Genomic DNA, 20,690 nt, shown 5'->3' with positions numbered 1-20,690 from the left:
GGAGTCGAGCGAGGCGTCCCGCCCACCCGCTCCGTGAGGGCGGCGGGCGCCGCTGAGAGCCCGGCCCGGCACAGCCCGGTCATGGGCCGGGGATCGTGGCCGCCACGGCCGCGCCAGAAGCCCGAACAGGGCAGGGGCGGCCGCGGGGCCGTCCCTGCCCGGTGTGCGCGGGCTGTCACAGTGCCGCTCCGCCGCGGCCCGAGTTGAACACGACCCCCCTGCCCCCGGGGCCTCCCCCGCCTCTCCCGCGCTGTGGGCCCGTTGCGGGCGGCGGGCGCCCCCTGGCGGCGCCGCTGCCGCCGCTGCTCCAAGATGGCGCAGGCGATCTTCGAGGCGCTGGAAGGTAACGGGGCCAGACGGGGGCCGCGCCGGGCCCTCCGGGGTCGCGGCGCCAGCCGGGGTGCGCGACCCCCGCTCCCCCGAGCTCCCCCTGTCCAGCGCCGCCGCCGCGCGGGACGAGGGGCCGCCGCGGGGCCGCCCCGTGAGCCCCGGCCCGGCGCGGCGTGTGGCGCTCCCGGTAGCCCCGGGCTGTCTCCCGCGCTGCTCCTCCGCTGCCCGCACCGCGGATGCAGCTGCAGTCCCCGCCGGCAGCCCCCGCAGCCCGGGGCTCGCCACGTCGTCCGCGGCTCCCTGCGGCACCGCTGTCACCTCCGGTCCCCCGGCCCTGTGCCACCTCCTGCCTGTGCGCCGCGGCATCCCCGCACCGCCCAGCGCGGTGCCCTGAGCACCGGGTAGCCCTCATTAACCACGGGCCCTGTACTCGGTGCACCGCATCCCTACCCTGCCCCGTGCCCTCCCTGCCCTGTGCGTACTGCTCTAGGGCACCTCATCCCTTCCCTGTCCCTGGTGCTCCTGGACACTCCATCCCCGTCCTGTCCCTGGTGCTCCTGGCCATCTCATCCCCTCCCTGCTCCTGTGCCCTGCACATGGGGGCATTCCCATCACCCCCGGCTCTGTGCCCAGGAAACAGCACCAGCAATGCCCAGGGCGCTCTAAACACTCCTGTGCCTCCCATGTCCCTGCATGCTGGGGTTCCCCATCCTCTCCGTGCCCCAGGGCTCACACTGCCGGTCCCACCGCTGTGCCATGCTCCGTGCCAGCCCCAGGGACAGTGCGTGGGTGCTGGCTCCTGCACGTGTATTTTGAGGGGTGCTGTGCTCTTTCACACAGCCCGGGCAGTGCCTGTTGTGTGGGTGCACAGGTTGTGCTCAAATACATCTCACTTTAGTGTGGGGACACTGTTACAGCCAGGTGCCATCCGAGGAGGACGTGCCACGCTGTGGCAGTCTGACACTGGGCCAGGGGTCAGCCTCTTTGGAGAGAAACTATTTCAGAGTCATTTCCTGATTTCCTAAATTGGATTACAGATGTATTTTCCTTTACACGGGGAGACACCACTGCCTGGAAGGCGTGGCATTGGGATTGTCACCTGTGCTTTTGAATATCACCTGTGACCACAGCAGCAGAGAGGGGAGCAGAGAATAAATATTTTTCCTCTATTTTGTTAGGTCAGTTGGTGCATTTGCCAGCACTGTGTAGAATCAGGTCTCTATTTCCTCTCTGCAATCAGCTCCTCATTGTGTTAGTTTCCCTGCAGCATTCAGGACAGCAAAGCTTTTTAGCAAATTGAAAAAGAGAGGGTTTTTTTTTAAGCCCACAGCAATTGGCAGCTTTTAGTGCCTGAGCTTGTTTGTTTTGTCTTGTTGATTGGATTACAAGTCGATGGTGACTTGGCATTCTTAGAGCAGCCTGGTCTCAGGGTGCTGCAGGACACAGGTGCATCTTCACCTGTCACTAAAGCACCTGGTCCTCCTGTCAGAAAAAAAGACCTTATCACGAGGGCAAATTAGCACCTGGGCTACATGGGAAGTCTTGTTTCATCTCCATCTGAGAGAAATTTGAAAGGGAAGACAAAAAGCACAGGTCAGTAGTCCTGTGCTTTTATCTTGGCTTCCCCAAATCACCTTGGTTTTGTCAGGCTCTGAGGACCTCAGATCCTGCTGCTGCCAGGAGAGAGGGAGCTGGGTTTTTAAAGTTCCATGACTGAAGAGCATCCTGCAGACTGGTGCTGGCTGGAGGCAGGGCAGGATCGATCCAGAGCTTTCTCCTGGAGTCTGTGGATGGCTGTGACGGGCATCCATGTAACCAAGTAACTGCCAGCTTGTCTTCATGGGTTGCTAGCCATGTCCTCAAGGGTTTCCCTCTGGGAAGTGTGGTGTGCAGTTACTCAGTGATGTGCAGGTGCTCTGAATTGCCAAATAAATATTTCTGTTCTTCTGGGCCATTTTGCTCCATCAAGAAGCTGAGTGCAACACTGATGATGTTGCTGCACCATTGTGTTCAAGTCCTGGCCTCTCCTCAAGCTTCTTCCTCCTAGTGGGATCAAGGCAATTGTTTGGCTTTTTTCCTTGGAAGATCTGATTATGTGCCAGGAGGAAATCCAGTTGTCCAGTGCCAGGAACATCAAGAGTGGCACTGTTTGTGTAATTGTAATTATCCCCATACTATACTTCACCTGAATTTTTCATCCTTCTTTTCCTTCTAGCTTAATTTTGCTGGAGAAGCACTGCTCCGTGCCACTGTTTGCTTTGTCTGTGCCATCAGAAGCCTGCAGTGCTCCCTTTGCAGCTCCAGATGTTCTTCATGCAGGAGGAGCTGTATTTTAGGGCAGGGCTTTGCCTGGAGCGAGGAGACTCTCCCAGCACTGTTCCAGCGGCGTTCTGCCGGCGGGGCTGAGCTGCAGGGCTGGCTCCAGCTCTCCCTGCAAGCCAAGGCTTGTAGAACTGGACCTGCAGCTTTGCTGTGCCTCTGTCATCTGTGTGAAAGACTTCCCATAGGCATGGTGGGAATTTGATGGGAATGTGTGATGTAGTGGGATCTGCTGCCTCCCAGCAGCTGCTTGTGCCCTTGGAGGATGGTGCTCTGCTCTCTCCCGGGGAAACAAGCAGGGTTTGCAGCATCTTCTCAGTGCAAGGATGAACAAGGTGTTCACAGATTCTTAATCTGACATACTTCACACTGGAAATGCAGAAGAAAGGATTATTTAGGGTATCTTTAAAAGGCTGTGGATTAAATGGCTGTAGATTATACTCCTCATCAAGAAGGTAACATTCCAGTTGTTCAGGAGACATTTTATGAGAGGAGCCTGGAGTAGTAGATGCTCCTGCTGTGCTGATCCCTTATGCTGTGACCTGCTATGATGCTTCACTATCTTTCCTGCTGCTGTCTGCTGAACAACCTCTCCTCATCCCAGCACAGTCCTCACCTCACTACTTAGGAGTGATCAGACCAATTGATTTTCCTTTCCCGTGGCACATTATTCTGAGTTCAGAGCTTTGCTGTTTTGTTTGCAAAGATCTGGAAGTGAAAAACCACCTAAGAACCCCCCAGCTTTCTTTCCTCCCCTAATCCAAAAGATAAAGCATACAACCTTGCTGTGCCATTTGCTTCCTTTGTGAGTTCTGAGTCATAAAAGAGTGATAGGAAGTAGTGATGCATAAAAATCACCCCTTTTTGCTCTTTTTATTTCAAAATCAGATTGTCCTTTGCATCATTCAGTTTTTAAAAAGAAAGAGTGTCATGCTTAACCCACAGTCCCGTGCTATTGGCCAGGTTGTCTCCCTAAATAAACAATCCCAATCTTCTGCATTTGGAATATTTGAAAACATTTTAGCTGTAGTGAAAAATGTTTCTGCCAAAGCAAATAAGGTGATTATAACAACAAATTTGACTGGTTGTGTGTGCCCTGTGTCTTATCAGATCTGGGAATGCTGGCCTTGAGAACAGGGAGACATTAGTGACACTGCTGCTGGGAGAGCTGCTGCACCACAAGGCTTTTGTCTGAGCTTGGTGTCTGTACTGCATCCCTGGGCAGTTCCACCCAGGCTTCTGCCCTGGGACATCCCCACACTCCTTGTGACATTCTCAGCTCTTTTCATACCCAGTGTTATAATCATCCTTCCTCTCTGCAGTAAGTACCTGGAACCAAGCCCTCTTTTGGCTTTCCTTGCCCTTCTTCCCTTCTCTTTTTGCACCAAAGGAGTTCTGAAGACAGGTGGGAGTGTTGCTGTTGTGTGGTTGTGAGTAGAGGGTGAGAAGGTGAGAGTGGCTCAGGGAGGAGAGAGCAGCAGCTGGAGAATGGCTCAGGAGTGAGCTCCCAGTGCCCAAACACGCCCTGTCTGTCTGTGTTCAGTTTACCATCCATGCTTGTGTCTCCTTTCAGGGATGGATAATCAGACAGTGCTGGCTGTGCAGTCCTTACTGGATGGGCAAGGAGGTGTCACGGATCCGTCTGCTCCCAATGTCAACTCCTCGGCCGCCATCCAGCCCATGGGTGAGTCCTGGTGGCCCTGGGAGACAGGACAGGGGCAGGAGGGCTGCACATCTCCCCTACAGCACGCACAGCTGGCAGAACAGCTGGGTGTGTAGGGTGCTGCTATGAGTGTTGTGAGCTCTCAGCAGGACCAGACAGAGCAGGAGGAAGGGACAAGTGCCCACAAAGGGAGGGAACAGCCACTCTCCCTACCTCTAGTGCCTGTTATTGTTCATGTTTTTTATTTACTGTTCACTCCTCCTCTGGAGACATTCAAGTGCTCCAGTCCTGGAGCATCTCAGTGTGAATGAATATGGGAGCTGGTCATTTATGTGCATGTGGACCCTCACAGCGCTGGACTGGAACTTGCTGGGTGGATGGGGAGTTATGCCCCGAGGAGTCACAGTCCCCAAAAATGGTCACTTTCAGGCTGTGACTCAGGGGAACAGCCTTGTGAGTCTGCCTGGATGGAGTGCAAAAGATGTGTGGTTTGCTAACACTGCAGATTTCAGCTGGGGCATGTAACTGTGTTGTCTTCTTACTGCTTCTAACATCAGGCATAGGTGCCAAAAACCAGCAGTGGTGTGGAGGGGTGGCTTTAGGACACCAGCTGACAGTGACTCTGTGCCCTTATCCAAGGTACTTCTTGTGCTTTGTGCAACCTAAGTAATAAAATATGCCTCAGCCAACATAATGCTGATGCTTTGGAAGGAGCTGCTTTCACTAAAAGCAGAGGGTGCTACAGGAGCAAGGTTGGTTGTTTTTGTACTTGGGATGAGAAGACAGTGAGATCAGTGTGTCCCAGGGAGACAGTGGGGTTTGTGTATGGGAGCAGGGCTAAGCTGGGCTTTAGGGAGAGCTTGGCCTTGGGAGAGGAGGGACAGCTTGGCCCTTGCGGCTGCTTGCTCCTGGTGATGATGTCCTCGAGGTGCTGAGATCCGAAGGTGCCTGTTACCCTACATTGTGGTTGCTGGGTGAAGCACTGGGGAATTCAGAAGGCCTGAAGCTCTGCTCTTCATTGCAGATGACGAAGATGTGTTCCTGTGTGGGAAGTGTAAGAAGCAGTTCAACTCCCTGCCTGCCTTCATGACCCACAAGAGAGAGCAGTGCCAGGGCAGCGCCCCGTCCCTCTCCTCGGTATCTCTGGCCACCAACAGCGTGTACACCCCGTCCATCACCTCGGTGCAGCAGGCTCCCAGTGCTGGCCGGCAGGTACCGTGCTGCAGGCACAGCCTCTGCTGCTGGGATTTGGGGCTGATGGTTTTACATCCAGTGGTGACTCATGACTGAGCTATTTTCTAGAAGGTTAAGCTGTTGTCCCTTTGTTGGCTTTTCACCTCGTGGTTAAAGTGAAGCCCTCTGCAGTGAGGTGTCCTCCAGCAGGAGTGTCTGACAGCCTTTTTTCAGGATGGGACAGAAGGTTTTGTGTTCTGTCTGTGCTGCAGCCAGACCCTGGCTCCACTGAAGAGCCCCAGTGTCAGAGCCTGGCCACAAGCCTGGGTGCACTCTCACAGTGCTCAGGGGGCCGTGGCTCTTGCTGTCCCCTGGGCCTTGGTCTGGCTCGTGGGCTGAAGTGGAGCAGCTTCGTCCCTGCATCCCTCCTCTCTTTCCTGCAAATTAGCCCACGTAATGTGGAGTGATGAATGTTGGGAATATCCCCTCTGGAGCAACTCTTGTTCCCTAGAGAATGCTCCAGTGTGAGTCCCTGGTGCATGAAATGTAATGTGCCTGCAGTTGTGGCTTCCAAAGTACTTTCAAACCAACTGCTTTTTGCAAGTTAATTTAGTCTCAGTGGATGGTGCTTCTCCCCAGGACTGCAAACACAGGTTATTTACTGCCAAAAAATTCAACAGCCTCCCTCCCTTGTTATAATACGAGTTGAGTGTGAAGAGACGAGCCTGACATTCACCATCTGAGCTTGAGCAGCTTCTCTGAGTTTTCCACCTTCCCTTGCTGGGGCAAGCACCCAGGAGAGGCCTGAACTTGTCTGTGACCAGTTTGTCCTGCAAATCTGGTTTAATAGCCCCTGATTTGAATTGCAGCCAATGGCCACTTTCTGAGCCACTGTGATATTTTTTTCCTCCTTTCTGAAGAATGTTTGTGAAGCTAAGAACTCCCACGTACTCAGCAGAAAGCTGCAGATAATTACTGTGGCTCACTGCTGACCAGAGGCTGTGAAAGCAGAGACTCTGAGGCTCAGTAAAAGGCAGTGTCATTGTTTTTTGGGTATGGATTTGTCCTGTTGCTGGTTAACATTGTATCTTTCTTTTGTTTTAGCAAATCTCTACGTACATCACGGTTCCCCCATCACCTTTGATTCAGACCCTGGTGCAGGGGAACATCTTGGTCAGTGACGAGGTGCTGATGTCAGCCATGTCTGCTTTCACCTCCTTGGACCAGCCCATGCCAGCAGTGCAGCCCCCAGTGCAGGTAAGGGGCACGTGTGGATCCAGGGAGTCGCCCAATCCCAACCCCTTGGCCATGGAGTGACACCTTCCACTAGACCAGGATGCTCCAAGCCCTGTCCAGCCTAGCCTTGAACACTTCCAGGGATACTGCCCACACTGCTGAAGATGCCTTCCAGGTCATGTTTGGCTTTCAGGACGGCAAGTGGCCACAGCTGGGTCATGTTTGCTTTATCTTGCACCAACACTCCGGAGTCCTTCTCCTCAGGGCTGCCCTCAATCCATTCACTGCCCAGCCTGTATCTGTGCTTGGGGTCACCCTGACCCAGGTGCAGCACTTTGTATTTGCATTCCCTGAGGTTCACACAGACACACCTCTCAAGCCTATCCAGATCTCTCTGGATGCCCAATTCTTTCTCTCCAGTGTTTTGACTGCACCACACAGCTTGGTGTTGCTCACAAACTTGCTTGTTGCTGGATGCTCAGATCTTTGTAATGTGCTCTCTCCAGCTGTTTTCTGAGCCCCCATATAATGATTGGATTCCAGGGCCCTTGTCAGCATACTCCATGGATTCCTCTCCTCCTGGGAGCATTGTCTGGGCTCTCCCCAAGCTGGCTGGGCTGTACACGCTCTCCATGTTCTGAAAATATTCCTTGTAGCCAGAAGGATAGAAAACTTTAAAGACAAAGCAATAAAAGCAGTGGGGTTTTTGAGGGCTTGGGTTTTGGAGGAGGCAGTGTATACCCACAGGTCATGCCAGGCCTCCAGCACAGCCTGGTCCAGCCTGCCAGTTGGATGTGCCATGTTGTGCCAAGACATCACCGCTGTTCCTGCAGGCGAATTGGGATGGGGAATGTGTGTGAGGGAGCAGCCCCTCCAGCTCCTGGCTGCTGCATTTCACACGTGTCGTGTCTCTCTGGTTGCAGAGCAGCATGAGTATGCACGCTGGGGCTGGCTACCTGTCCCAGCCCCCGCCGCCACCACCGCCTCCACCCCCGCCCCCGCCGCAGCCTCCGCCTCCCCCGCCCAGCCTGGGAGCTCCCGGGCAGCCCGGCGGCGGCAGCGGGGTGGTGGAGGTGTACAGTGCCCCTGCTCCCATGGCAGCATCCAGCACCGTGGAGATCCAGACCCTGGGCATGCAGCCCTACCCACCCATGGAGGTAAGACCAGGGCTGCTCGTAAGGATCGGTCCTCAGAGAATCACAGAATGGGTCGGGTTGGAAGGGACCTTAAAGCTCATCCCTTTTGGGTGGACACCTCCCACTGGATCAGATTGCTCAACACCCCATCCAATCTGGCCTTGAGGAATGTGGAATTATAGTGTGGGAAGGTGGGCTAGGTTATTTGACAACAATTATTTTCTCTGGGAGAAGGTAGCAATCAGAAGGGGTTCAGTAAGATGATGAGGATTCTGAGAACAGGAGAAACACCTAAGAGAGACAGAGGCCTGGCACAGGCTTAGGAGACCTGAACATTTGTTTGTGGCTGAGGGACTACCTTAGTATGTTGGGTAGTATGACAACTACCTGAGTATGTTGGGAGTGAGAGGGACTAGAGGTGAGGGGTTCACCTTCTATAGAAGCACAAAGTATCACACTGCACACCTCAGGCTTATGTGGAGAGAAAAAGTCTAAATCTCAATGAGCTTGTCAAGATGGCTTTTGCTAAAGAATGGCACAGGCAAGGTGGATCTACTGGTGGATCAGGTGTTTGCAGTCTATACATTTGCACTACTTTTCACAACGAGAGCTGCTGGATTTGACTGAGGTTTGACTTCCTTACCTGTGTAATTGGCATCTGATCTGGAACTGCCAGTGGACAGGAATGGTTGGGGATCTTGGATAAGTAATGGTCTGTGTTAATTTATCAGGGTGCCCTTAAACAGACATGCCCTTAAACTATCACCCCAAACTGATCACTGTGTCTCTTCAGTATTCTTTCCTGATCTTGATGCTGACATAAACAGCCGTGCTTTGGCACCTGGAGTTTCATTGTGCCTTCCTTCCCTTCTGCAGTCCTGCAAGGACTGGCAGCAGGACCTGGAGATCCCTGCTTCAGGACTGGTGTGAACCCACAGGGTCAGTAATCCTTCTGGTAACCTGCTCCAGAGGGATAAGGAACTCTTCCAGGCATGAGACATAGATGAGGGACAAGACAGCTCCCTGAGAGTGTTTCTCTGTGGCTCTGTTCCTGCTGTAATAACTTCTGGATGCTTTTTGATGTTCAGCAGCAGAGCTTCACACTGTGCAGGGTGTTAGTTTTGGTTAGAGAGACACTGTTGGACTGGTAACCAGAAATTTGATCCAGTTTGGCAGAAGAAAAGTCAATCCAACTGCAGCCTGGTGCGGGTGGAGATGGAAGTTAGGGCATGGCATAATTCTCTGTAGCAAACCTGTTCCACTGATGAATTGCCCTCTCACAGGTACCGAGCCAGTGTGTGGAAAGTCCTGTGTACCCCTCTCCCCCTGTGTACAGCCCTGGAAAGCAGGGGTTCAAGGCCAAGAGCACCAGTGCTCCCACCCCCCTGAGCAGTGCAGGAGGAGGCTCTATGGTTGGCTTTGATTCCCCTGCTGCTGTCAAAACTCGCCGCTGCAAGAATGAGAGTGGGCTGCAGGAAGGTGAGTCCTTTCTAGAACCTGCCCTGTGGGTCACTGGGCTTGTTCTGAGTGGGCTGCAGGAAGGTGAGTCCCTTCTGGCACCTGCCCTGTGGGTCACTGGGCTTGTCCCAGCCATGGGCTCCCTGGGGGGTGGCACTGGCTGTGCAGCTCTGGAGGGGTAACACGGTGGCCTTGCACTGGTGGGTGACCTGGTGGGTTCACAGCAGAGACAGAGCTGAGGCCCTTCCTCTCAAGCATGCTGTGTCTTTTCCCAATGCCCAAAGCAACTTTTAGGTTGGTGCTTTGTAGCTGGAAAAGTCCCTGGAAGGCAGTGGTTGTTCCCTGAGGGAGATGCCCTGCCCCACCAGACTACACTGCTCAGGATTGGCAGAGTTGGCTCAGGCTGTGTTAAATGAATGTTTGTGCCCATAACCACTCCCCAGTCTGGCCAGGCAGATGTTATCTTTCCATAAGCTCTTTATTCTTGGTCATGTGAATGCTCATGTCTTGGGGTGAGGGCCCCACACAGTGGGGACAGGGCTGTGCCTCATGATCTCATTCTTGTGTGTGCTCTTCCTTTCAGGCAAACCCAAGTCCCCCAAGCTGAAATGCACATACTGTGACAAAGCCTTTACCAAGAACTTCGACCTGCAGCAGCATATCAGGAGGTAACAGTGCCCTACCCTGCACACAGCAGAGTGGATGTGCTGGAGCAGGGCACAGCTCTGCTGAGGGAGTCTGTGCAGTCCAGTTTGTTATGTCCCAGAATCTGTGCAGCAGTGGGAGGGATTCTTCATTCCTCTCACCCCAGGATACCTTTTCCCCAGGGACTGGAGTGAAGGCTGTATCGTGGATGTAATCTTCATGCTGATTTTGTGCTGGGACTGGAAGCTCATTCTCCTTGCTGATGACCTTGTGTCACCTGATCACTGGAGTAGCAGCATTCCCACTGCTTGCCTCTGCCCTTCCCTTTCCTTTCCCTCCCTAGCAAGCTGCAGCCTTCTGGTTTGCTGCTGTTAGCAAAGTGTAAGCCAAGCTCAGTGTCTTTACAGGGAGCTCTAATCAGAGAGCTCTTCCCTGGCAGGTGGAAGCTGAAATCAGCAGTTTTTTCCCCCCAGTGGAGTCAGCTGGACTCAAAACAGATGGGAAGGAACAAGTGGTTTTTGCACCTCTTCCCAGCCTGGACTCTTTACTTTCTCTTGAAGCAGAAGGGCAGAGTAGAAAGACCTTTTTGCTATGGACAAAGGAGAACACATTCAGGCAGAGCAGGGGGCTGCAAGCTAGAAGAGATGTGTGGAGGAGAGAGAAGCATGACAGGGAAGAAAAGGCTTGTACTCTTGAGAAATTGATGGAGTCCCCAAGGTCTATTCAGGGACCCTGACTGTGAATGCCCTGAATGTTGCTACAGAGCTGTTTTCTTCTCCTGCTTCTTCCTTGTCATTCCGAGACCACAGGTGTTTTGTCTGTGCACCAGCCTTGTTTCCCCAGGCCTCTCACAGTCCATCTCCTCTGGTGAATCAGCTCTCAAAGCCCTTGTTTGGTGGGTCCAGGTGTGATCTGCCAAACCGGGTGCCCAGCAGTGTCCTTTGGCAGCCACTCCCCCACGGGCCCTGCCTGGGGGCTGTCTCCTCTCTCCACCAGCTGCTGACCTGGTGCCTTCCCCTTCAGTCACACAGGTGAGAAGCCCTTCCAGTGCATCGTGTGTGGCCGAGCTTTTGCCCAGAAGTCCAACGTGAAGAAGCACATGCAGACCCATAAAGTGTGGCCTCCAGGGCTGGGCTGCACCATCTCCCGCAACTCCATCACTGTGCAGGTCATGGCCCTGAACCCAAACCAGCCTGAGGATGAGGAGAACACAGGTGTGGTGCCTGGGGATGGTGTGTGTGGGGCAGAGCAGTGATGTGAGGAGGCTGCAGGTCTCAGCACCTCCACAGAGGGAGGGAGGGGAGCTGCATGTGCTGTTTGCATTCCTTGGTGGTATTTAGCATCTCACACTAAGAGTGGAATTTGCTCAGCGCCAGTTAGAAGCTGCATCATTCCGCACCTCCATGGTGGGTTCAGGTGCTGGTGGAGACAGTGGCTCCAAACTCTGTCCCAGTATGAGCATAAACAGGACAAGGTGTCTTCCCCTTCTCACTCCCTGGCACTACAGCTTTGGCAATGCACCAGCCACACCTGACAGCTCTGGCCTAGGGGACAGACAGCTGCTGGTTTAGGATAGCCCAGTGCTCTGGCTTTGCTCTGTGCAGGTCATGCCTAGGCTGGACCTGGCCACAGTGGCCACCGTAAACACCTGAGGCAGAGAAGAGCCCCTTGCTGGTGTCTGGATTCCCTTTCTGCTGGTGGCCCCAGACCTGGTAGGGGAGGGAATGCAGTAACAGTGTCATGTCTAGGACAAGTGACAACTGGAGCTGCTCTTTGTAGGCATCATGGACTCTGAACCACTGGCTGGATCTTACCTCCTGTCTTCTGCCAGTGGTGGGAGTAAATCTGGCTCTGGTTCATTGCTGGAGGCCTGTTCTCTGGCTGCTCCACAGAGCACAGTTATATCCCTGGAGAAAGAGAATGGGCTAGGGAGGGCAAGATGGAGTAATCAGATCTCTTAATAATCTGTCAACAAATTTTAAACAATCCTGTTAGAGAGATTCATCTGATCTAAAGAGTCTGTCTTTGAAAAGGAGGAAGAGCTTGGCCTGGTGTGTCCTGGCAGCATGGTGCTTGCAGAGCAGCTTTCAGAGCTGTCTCATGGCAGGCTGTGACTTTCCCTGTCTCCAGGATTGCCCCAGCCCTCCAGGAACGTGGTGCCCCCACCCCAGGACCTGAGCCCCTTGGAGGAGAGCGAGGCAGGCAAGCTGGAGGCCAAGCAGGTTGTCCTGATCGACAGCTCTTACCAGTGCCAGTTCTGCCCCAGCAAGTTCAACACCTACTTCCAGCTCAAATCACACATGACACAGCACAAGAATGAGCAGGTATGGACAGAGGGTGTCTGTGAGGGTGGCAGTATTTGGACTGGCTTCATATAATGCACCCATTATTGGGGTCTGTCCTGAGCCTTTTGGTTTCTAAAGCCACCAGTTCTTCACATGCAGCTCAGCTCTCAAGGCTGCAGCTGTGTGGTCTGGGTGGCTTTGAAAACTCCTTTGAAAACTGAGTGACAATTCAGACAAGGAGGTTTGGGTGGCTAAATAGGAAGCAAAGAAGTGAAGTGTGTCCAGTTCTGGGCCCTTCACTTCCAGAAAGACATGGAGGTACTGGAGCCTGTCCACAGAAGGGCAGTGGAGCTGGGGAAGGGTTCTAGAGAGTAAGGCAGAGGAGGAGTGGCAGAGGGAGCTGGAGGGGCTCAGCCTGGAGAAAATGAGGTTCAGAGGGGACTTTATTTTCCACAACTCACTGACAGGAGGGTGCAGCCAGGGGTGAGTCAGGCTCTGTTCCCACAAGGGACAGGATAAGAGGAAATGGCCTCAAGCTGTGCCAGGGGAGGTTCAGGTTGAACATCAGGAGGAATTTATTTACTGGGAGGGTTGTCAGGCATCGGACTGGGCTGTCCAGGGAAGTGGTGCAGTCATCCTCCCTGGAAGTGTTCAGTAACTGACTGCACTTGGCACTTGGTGCTGTGGTTTTGTTGACAAGGTGGTGTTCTGTCAGTGTTCTGTCAAGGTGGTGTTCTGCGGACTCACTGACCTTGGAGGTCTTTTCCAACCTTTATAATTCTGTGAAGTCTGAAATTTTCAGTGTAAGTGGCAGCTCTTGGGTCCTGGGACATTCATCCACTCGAGTGGTTTCAGGCCCTTACACCAACACCCCTTTGTCCCACCTTGCTTTCTCAGGGCTGTACCCTGACAGTCAGTTCTGCCTGTTGGCAGAGGCTTTTCCCTGCTTGTTTCCATGGTGAGCCTCTCCAGTTGCTTTCTCTTCCAGGTGTACAAATGTGTGGTGAAGACGTGTGCCCAGACCTTCCAGAAGCTGGAGTCCTTCCTTGAGCACATCAAGAGCCACCAGGAGGAGCTGAGTTACCGCTGCCACCTCTGCAGCAAGGACTTCCCCTCACTGTACGAGCTGGGTGTGCACCAGTACTCGCACAGCCTGCTGCCCCAGCACAGCCCCAAGAAGGACATGGCCGTGTACAAGTACAGTACAATCGCTGCTCACAAGGCTTGTAGGAGTGAGTGGGTGCAGAGCATGGTTGGTGGGGCCTTAGAGGGGACATGGGGCCCTGTGTCCAGTGGCCATGGTGCTTTTGGACACCCAGGTGGAACATGGGGAGGGGTCCCTCCACCAGACTGCAAGGGCCAAACACTTTGAATGCAGGGAGTCTCTTTGAATGACAGTGAAAAGCTGGGATTGGTTATGTGGGAAGATCCCATCACTGCAATTCCTCTTATCACTGGACAAGAGTGAGATGGGCACAGCTGAACGTGCCCTGGGTTGGGTCACAGAGCCAGGGAAACCCTTCCCAGACTGTTCTCTGTGACTCTTCACCTGCAGCAAAGGGATTGTAGTTTGTAGAAGCCGTGCCTGGAAAAAAATTGCTGCAAAAGGATCTCTTCCTTGGAAAGCATTTCTACTAGGGTGGAGAGAAAGTGTGAGGAGTTCCACAAAGAACTCCACATAGCTTTTGGAATGCCCACAGAGATATTCAGGAAGAGTAGGAAGCCCAGGAGATACTGGAGTCATTTAGGAGCTTCATAGAATAAATATCTGCTAATTCTTGCCTAGACCATGGTTTCTAGTTATCCTTGCACTACAGAGCTTTGTTCTACAGCTAGGTAGTGGGGATCCCTGAGATCAGAGCCCTGCTTGAGTATGAGGAAGTTTTAGTCTGACCTAGGGAGAAGGGGTTTCCCAGCAGGAACAGGGTGTGAGTGCCTCTGTCCTCACTGCTGATAATGCCTGTCCCCAGTGCCTGCTGTCAATCAGCTCTGGCAGAAGCACTACTGGGATGTGTGACCCCTGCCATGCTGTGTCCTCACTCAGCTCCTTCTCTGGGGGCTGATGTCTTCAAGCAATGAAGATGGAGGGAGATGTTTGAAGTGAAGTCCTTAGCTAAGGCTTGTCTCCATGAGGAAGCAGTGTGGAGTATGTGCTCAGGTCTGGGTGCTACCATGGCAGCCTGTGGCAAGTGCATTAGTATGTAAAGACTCCTCCACACAGTTTTCCAGCATCTCCCTCTCTGAAGGATGCTGAGTGTGAGTGTGAGCTGGCACGTGGGTTGCTGAGGTTTTAGATCACCTGAGTGGTTATTTTTTGTATCGGTCCTGTCAAAGATCACCCTGGAAGGTGGCTGGGCTGGGCAGGTCTGCCTGTGGTGTGAGGTTTGCTGCAGTAGCCTCGCTCACGGGTTCTGTCCTTTCTCTCCACATTCAGGTGTGTGAAGTGTGTCAATAAATACTCCACCCCAGAAGCCCTGGAGCACCATCTGCAGACAGCAACGCACAACTTCCCCTGCCCTCACTGCCAGAAGGTGAGTGCTGACCATGGCCTGAGCCAGGCCTGGACACCTGGCAAGAGCTCTGAGGGGGAACAGGAACCCTCAGCTCCACGAGTAGGAGCCTTGGATAACAGATTATGAGGAGGCAGAAAGTGAAGTTAACTTGTGGGGAGGGTAGGAACTCCTGGGGATCCCTGTCCAGCCCATCCTACTGCTGGCATTGGTGGGAGACTGTGCATCCTTCTGGGATGCTGCTCCTCAGCACTGTGGCATTACACAATTGACAGCAAGGTTTCAGCTTATGTGTTTCTTAAGAAAGTTTTGGCACTTTTTCTGTTTGGAATTTTTGTTAGCTTGTATTTAAAACTCTATATGTACTTTCTTTATACAATCCTGAAGGTTTTCACAGTGCTTCCTTACTGGGAAAACAGTGACTGAGCTTCTTGCTCAGGCTGCCCAGAGAAGCTGTGGCTGCACCATCCCTGGAAGTGTCCAAGGCCAGGTTGGAGCAACCTGGGATAGTGGAAGGTGTCCCTGTTCACAGCAGGGGTGTTGGGACTAGATGATCTTTAAGGTCCCTTCCAACCCAAACCGTTCCATGATTCTTATGTTTTCTATCCCAGCTACACCCCCCGTGCCAGCTCCGTGATATCCTGTGTGTGGTGCTGGCTCTGAGCCCATGGTTGTGTGTTGCAGGTGTTCCCCTGTGAGCCCATGGTTGTGTGTTGCAGGTGTTCCCCTGTGAGCCCATGGTTGTGTGTTGCAGGTGTTCCCCTGTGAGCCTGTGGTTGTGTGTTGCAGGTGTTCCCATGAGCCTGTGGTTGTGTGTTGCAGGTGTTCATTCCCCTGTGAGCCTGTGGTTGTGTGTTGCAGGTGTTCATTCCCCTGTGAGCCTGTGGTTGTGTGTTGCAGGTGTTCATTCCCCTGTGAGCCTGTTGTTGTGTGTTGCAGGTGTTCCCCTGTGAGCGGTACCTGCGCCGCCACATCCCCACGCATGGCGGGGGCAGCAAGTTCAAGTGCCAGATCTGCAAGAAGTTCTTCCGGCGGGAGCACTACCTCAAGCTGCACGCCCACATCCACTCGGGTACACATCCCCTGCTCCCAGTGCTCGTCACCTCTGTGCCCTGGCAGCAGCAATGACAGAGTTGGCTCTGAGTCATTTGTAGTAACATGGTTTCAGATGAATGGGTTTGGTTCGGCCTCGTGCCCGGCACTGCACTAGTTAGAAATGGGGGGGCACAGGTGCTTTCCCCACTTGCTGTGGTGGCAGAGCTAAGGAGAGCAGGAGCAGTGTGCAGCACGGGTTGTGCCCATCCATTTATTATTTTATTGAGAAGTGGCTGATGGGGTTGGGTTGTTTGGCCTGGAGAAAAGGAGGCTCAGGGGAGACCTTCTCACTCTCTACAACTCCCTGACAGGAGGCTGCAGCCAGGTAGGGATTGGTCTCTTCTCCCAGGCAACCAGCAGCAGGACAAGAGGACACAGCCTTAAGCTGTGCCACCTTAACCAGGGGAAGTTTAGGCTGGACATGAAGAAGAATTTCACAGAAAGGGTGATTGGGCACTGGAATGGGCTGTTCAGGGAAGTGGTGGAGTCACCATCCCTGGAGGTATTTAAGAAAAGTCTGGACTCAGTACCATGGTCTGGTTGACCAGGTGGTGTTAGGTTATAGGTTGGACTGGATGATTTCAAAAGTCTTTTCCAACCTAATTCTGTGTGATTTATCCATAGGGCAAGGAATTTTATAGTGTGGCACAGCTGGCCTGGTGCCCTGTCCATGGCCAGAGCAGCCTGTGTGGCTGGACTGTCCCTGAGCCCTGGTCTCTCTCCTCCCCAGGTGAGAAGCCCTTCAAGTGCTCGGTGTGTGACGCAGCGTTCAATCGCAAGGACAAGCTCAAGCGCCACATGCTCATCCACGAGCCCTTCAAGAAATACAAATGCCCCTTCTCGTATGTAGTGTGTCTGCACGTGACCATATATCTGAACAGGGTTGGGATGGGGGGAATGTCCCCTGCAGGGATCCTAGGGGATGCTGTGGCTCCTCCCAGGCTGCCTGGGGAGATTGGAATGCTGTGTGCTGTTGAACTGGCAACCAAAGAATCCCAGTTCTTTGTTACTGACTTCCTGTAAGGCCACATGTCACATATTTCATCATTTCATCAGCCCTGTAAAATAACTCCTGCCTCCATGGGAGGCTTGGGGGAGCACTAGAAAGAGAAGGGGCATTATTTGACTACAGAGGTTCCCTGGATGATGGGCTCTCACTCACTGCCGTGTCTCCAAAAGCATGTGACAACATAGGACCTCATGTATGAGCCAGAGGACCTGAGTTTTGGAAGGTGCAGTCCCAGATCCATGGCACAACCATGGACTTTCTGAGATAGCCAAGGCTGGCTGGCTTCTCCCTGCTCCAACCAACCTCATACCTCCTTCCAAAATACTTCTGTCTCCAGCTGGGATCTTGAACCTGCTGCATTTCAGACATAGTGAGACATAGACCATGAGTAACTTAGGAAAAGCCACATATCCCTGTGGCAGCCTGTTTAGTCCTTGCCCCTCCCCAGAAAGGCTGAAATAGTGGAACTTCTGCTGAGTTCCACTCCAGCTAAGGCTGTACCAAGTGAAACTTCTAGGGGCTGCCAAGGAGAAGGATCATGGATCTTTTCATCATCTGAGATCTGTCTTTACCTTGTTCCTCAGCTGATTCCCACATCTCACCAGCATTTGTTGTTGTTGCAGAAGCCACACAGGTTGCAATAAAGAATTCAACAGGCCTGACAAGCTGAAGGCTCACATTCTGTCCCATTCAGGTGAGTGGTTGGGAATGCAGTGACTGGGATTCCCTGGGGTGCTGCAGGGGATGTGATAGAAGGACTAAGCCTGAGAAATAAGAATCATTTACTAGCAGTAGATTTTTTGTCTTTGTTGTGCTGCAGGCCTGTTTAAGTGAGTGTCTCTTCAGTATTATGTCTAAGCTTTGGGCTGGTTTCTAAGACAATATAATCTGTAGGCAGGGCCTGCTGGTGAGACTCAGGAGCTGGATTATTTGGTCTGTTTGCTACCAAGTGAATATCCAGAGTGCTCTGTCCACTTCTCCCCAGTCCCATCTCACAGGCAAAAGAAGATCTCATGGGATTAGACTCCTTTCCTGTGTACCAAAAATGATACTCCCAATTCTGATAAAGATAAATAATTTATTCCCATGCCCCAGGGAACAATCAGACTTTTATCTCTTGGGGTAAATCTGGACATCTTTCCTTGTGCCCAAAGCCCTGTGAAGTGGAATTAGATGGGATGGGCTGATAGTGCAGTCATGGGTTCTTTCAGACTGTACATTCCCATATTTTGGAGGGGAAAAAAAGTGAAAAATTTTTCATTTACTAGATACACTTGAAAAAAACAATACTTCAAGTTTGTTATGCATTTTCATCACAATTACCTGACATATTTTTCTGCTGATATTTTAATGCTCTTACTTGGGGCACGAATATTTATTTGCAGTTTCCTCCTGAAGGGCAGTGGAAGGACAGGCACTGATCTTTGCTCTCTCTGTGATCAGGAGATGGGATCCAAGGGAACAGCTGGAGCTGTGCCAGGGAGGATCAGGCTGGATGTCAGGGCAAGGTTCTTCCCCAGAGGTGCTGGCACTGCCCAGGCTCCCCAGGGAATGGGCACGGCCCCGAGGCTGCCAGAGCTCCAGGAGCGTTTGGACAGCGCTGCCAGGGATGCCCAGGGTGGGGTTGTTGGGGGGTGTGGGCAGGGCCAGGAGCTGGACTGGCTGATCCTGTGGGTCTCTTCTACCTCAGGACATTTTATGACTTTACAAAGGATTAAAACAATGGTTAAACAGAGACATTGAAGCTGTAGCCACCCACCCTTTACTGTGTGTGGCACAGTGTGTCCTCCCTTTGATCAGGGAGCACCTCCTGCTCCCTGGAGGAGGAGGAGGAGAAGCTGTCCCGCTCTCCCTGGTGGGATGGCTGGGTCTCACTGAGCTCTCCCTCTGTGTGCAGGGATGAAGATCCACAAGTGCCAGTACTGTAACAAGTCCTTCAGCCGCCGTGCCCACATGGTGGAGCACCAGCGCTCGCACACCGGCAACTACAAATACCGCTGCCCCACGTGCAGCAAGGGCTTCACGCGCCACAAGTACATGAGGGACCACAAGTGCCGCCTGGGCTCGCCCAAGGACAAGGAGCTGCAGCTCAGGAAGGCCCAGAAGAAGCGGGTGGCGCGGGGGCGCAAGGCAGGGCTGGCACTGCCCGGAGCGCTGGGGCTGCCGGAGCTCAAGGACGGCGCTGCTGGGGAGAGCCCGCCCGAGGGGGGCCCCAACAAAGAGCCCTTCCAGGAGTCAGACGCCGTCCTGTCCATTGTGGTTGGCGGGTCAGGAGCTGCTGACTCGGAGCTGGTCCCTGGGCAGCCCAACAGCATGGCCTCCAACCTGGCCCTGGCAGAGCTGCAGACGGCCTCGGACGGGCCCTGCACCATGCTGGCTGTCCCTGTGTACATCCAGACCTCGGAGTGACAATACCCAGAGCCACTGTGTGGCTGGGGGTGCTGCTGGCACTGTCTGACTTGGTGCTCAAATTTATCCCCGTGGAAAAGACCAAAGCTCTTCTGGGGAGGTGGATGGATATGGGAGAGAATGGCTTCCGTCTCCACTGGTTCTTCCCATCCTTGGCCAGAGGACCGCTTGGAGGCCACTGATGCCTACAAGGCACCGAAGAGAGTGGCTCCGTTATTTCTTGTCCCTCTGCACCACGGGTCAGCTTAGGGCAAGAAAGACAAAGATCCCTGAATCAGGGCAAGAAGAAGGACCATGCAAACTTGGAACAAACAGAGCTGCTGAAATCAGGTGGCTTTGCAAATCACAGCCTGTCCCATCTGTGGTTTTTCTGGCCTAAAAGCTGTATTGCCCAGTATTTGGGTGGCCCTTCTGAGAGCAAACATCCTTCCTAGTGGAAGCAAGTTCATCCTGAGATCCTTTGGGAACACCGTTCAGAAATACCCTGATAGACTTCTGTCTGGTATCTTCTCTCTGTCTGTCTCAGTAGAAAGATCACCGTGTCTGTACTACACGTTATAAACACCCTGGACCTCACGTGTGGAGTCAGTGTGTGGGAACCTGTGTGTGTGGGGTGGGCTCTTCTGTCTGGGTGCTGTTCTCTCCACAGTGTTTGTTCATGGTTTTTCCCCATCCAGGGATTGGATTTTCCCAAATCCAAGGATTTCTGAGCGCCTTAGACATCAATGAGTCAATCCCTGGGAACAGTTAAATGTGACCCCTGTGTTCAGCAAGGGCACTAAGGGCTGGGTGAGGTCACGTGGCTGGGGTAGCACAGGAAACCTGTGAGGCATCCAGGAGCCAATGTTGCCGTGTCAGCTCTGGGCCAGGTGCTGCAGAGAAGCTCTGGCAGCTGCTTCCCAGCCTCTGTGTTCCCTCAGCTCAGTTCTTGTCAGTAGTTTCACTGGGGAGTTGGTGTCGTTGAGCGGCAAGGAAGTCTGCTGTGACTGGGACATTTGTTGTCCTCTTGGCTTCTCTGATTTCCTAAGCAGGAGTCCCAAAGCCAGCACAGGAGCACCAAACCCAGAAAGTGAGAATTCCCGTTGTGCAGTGTTGGTGAGGGAGGTGCATGGGGTTGGGTCTGGAGCCCAGGCAGGTGAGGGGTGCTGCTGCCTGCTCCAATGCCCTGTCAGGCTCCTTCCTTCTTGTACTGCCCTCAGCCTCTTGTTTTCCACCGCCACAGGATGCACTGGCTTTTGGGGAAGGATCTGGACTGGGAGTTGCACATCCCTGCTCCTGGGATGAGTGTCCCTGTGCTCTGCTCTCCCACACTTTCTCCCTGCTCCAAGTGTAGAGCAAGCCAAGCTGGGCTTTCCCAGGTGAGTTTGTGTGATGAGCTGCTAAGGTGTCTGTGGGTGCAAAGTGCTGCATTCCCAGCCTGTT

At 53.3% G+C, this 20,690-nt stretch overlaps 1 protein-coding gene across 2 annotated transcripts; it reads left to right on the top strand.

The window, feature by feature from the left end:
* The first annotated feature begins 45 nt into the window (after positions 1-45).
* Positions 46-19,844, top strand: ZNF341 (zinc finger protein 341). 2 transcript variants are annotated; one of them, XM_005532870.3, is made up of 15 exons: positions 46-343; positions 4,223-4,333; positions 5,337-5,524; positions 6,590-6,742; positions 7,645-7,878; positions 9,141-9,336; positions 9,899-9,983; positions 10,984-11,174; positions 12,091-12,284; positions 13,234-13,442; positions 14,680-14,776; positions 15,695-15,827; positions 16,581-16,692; positions 17,483-17,553; positions 18,757-19,844. In XM_005532870.3, the coding sequence occupies exons 1-15, from the start codon at positions 313-315 to the stop codon at positions 19,266-19,268; spliced, it is 2,517 nt and encodes an 838-aa protein (XP_005532927.1). In that variant the 5' UTR covers positions 46-312; the 3' UTR covers positions 19,269-19,844. The 2 variants fall into 2 exon arrangements, with proteins under 2 accessions (XP_005532927.1, XP_087920626.1); XM_088064500.1 differs by lacking the exon at positions 46-343 and adding an exon at positions 2,025-2,149.
* The last annotated feature ends 846 nt before the right edge of the window (positions 19,845-20,690 follow it).

Source organism: Pseudopodoces humilis, chromosome 19, assembly GCF_049639895.1.
Source record: "Pseudopodoces humilis isolate 2021_Gansu_Grassland_sample_001 chromosome 19, ASM4963989v1, whole genome shotgun sequence".
Classification (NCBI taxonomy): Eukaryota; Metazoa; Chordata; class Aves; order Passeriformes; family Paridae; genus Pseudopodoces; species Pseudopodoces humilis.
The sequence above is the reverse complement of the archived record's forward strand: the minus strand, read 5'-3'. Positions and strand labels throughout refer to the sequence as shown.

What these genes read in the sequence shown, in the direction of transcription:
- ZNF341 (XM_005532870.3), top strand. Translation starts at nt 313, where the DNA reads ATGGCGCAGGCGATCTTCGAGGCGCTGGAAG. An exon ending in TGAGAGTGGGCTGCAGGAAG is followed by an intron (nt 9,337 to 9,898) that starts GTGAGTCCTTTC and finishes TCTTCCTTTCAG; the next exon opens with GCAAACCCAAGTCCCCCAAG. An exon ending in TCACATTCTGTCCCATTCAG is followed by an intron (nt 17,554 to 18,756) that starts GTGAGTGGTTGG and finishes CTCTGTGTGCAG; the next exon opens with GGATGAAGATCCACAAGTGC.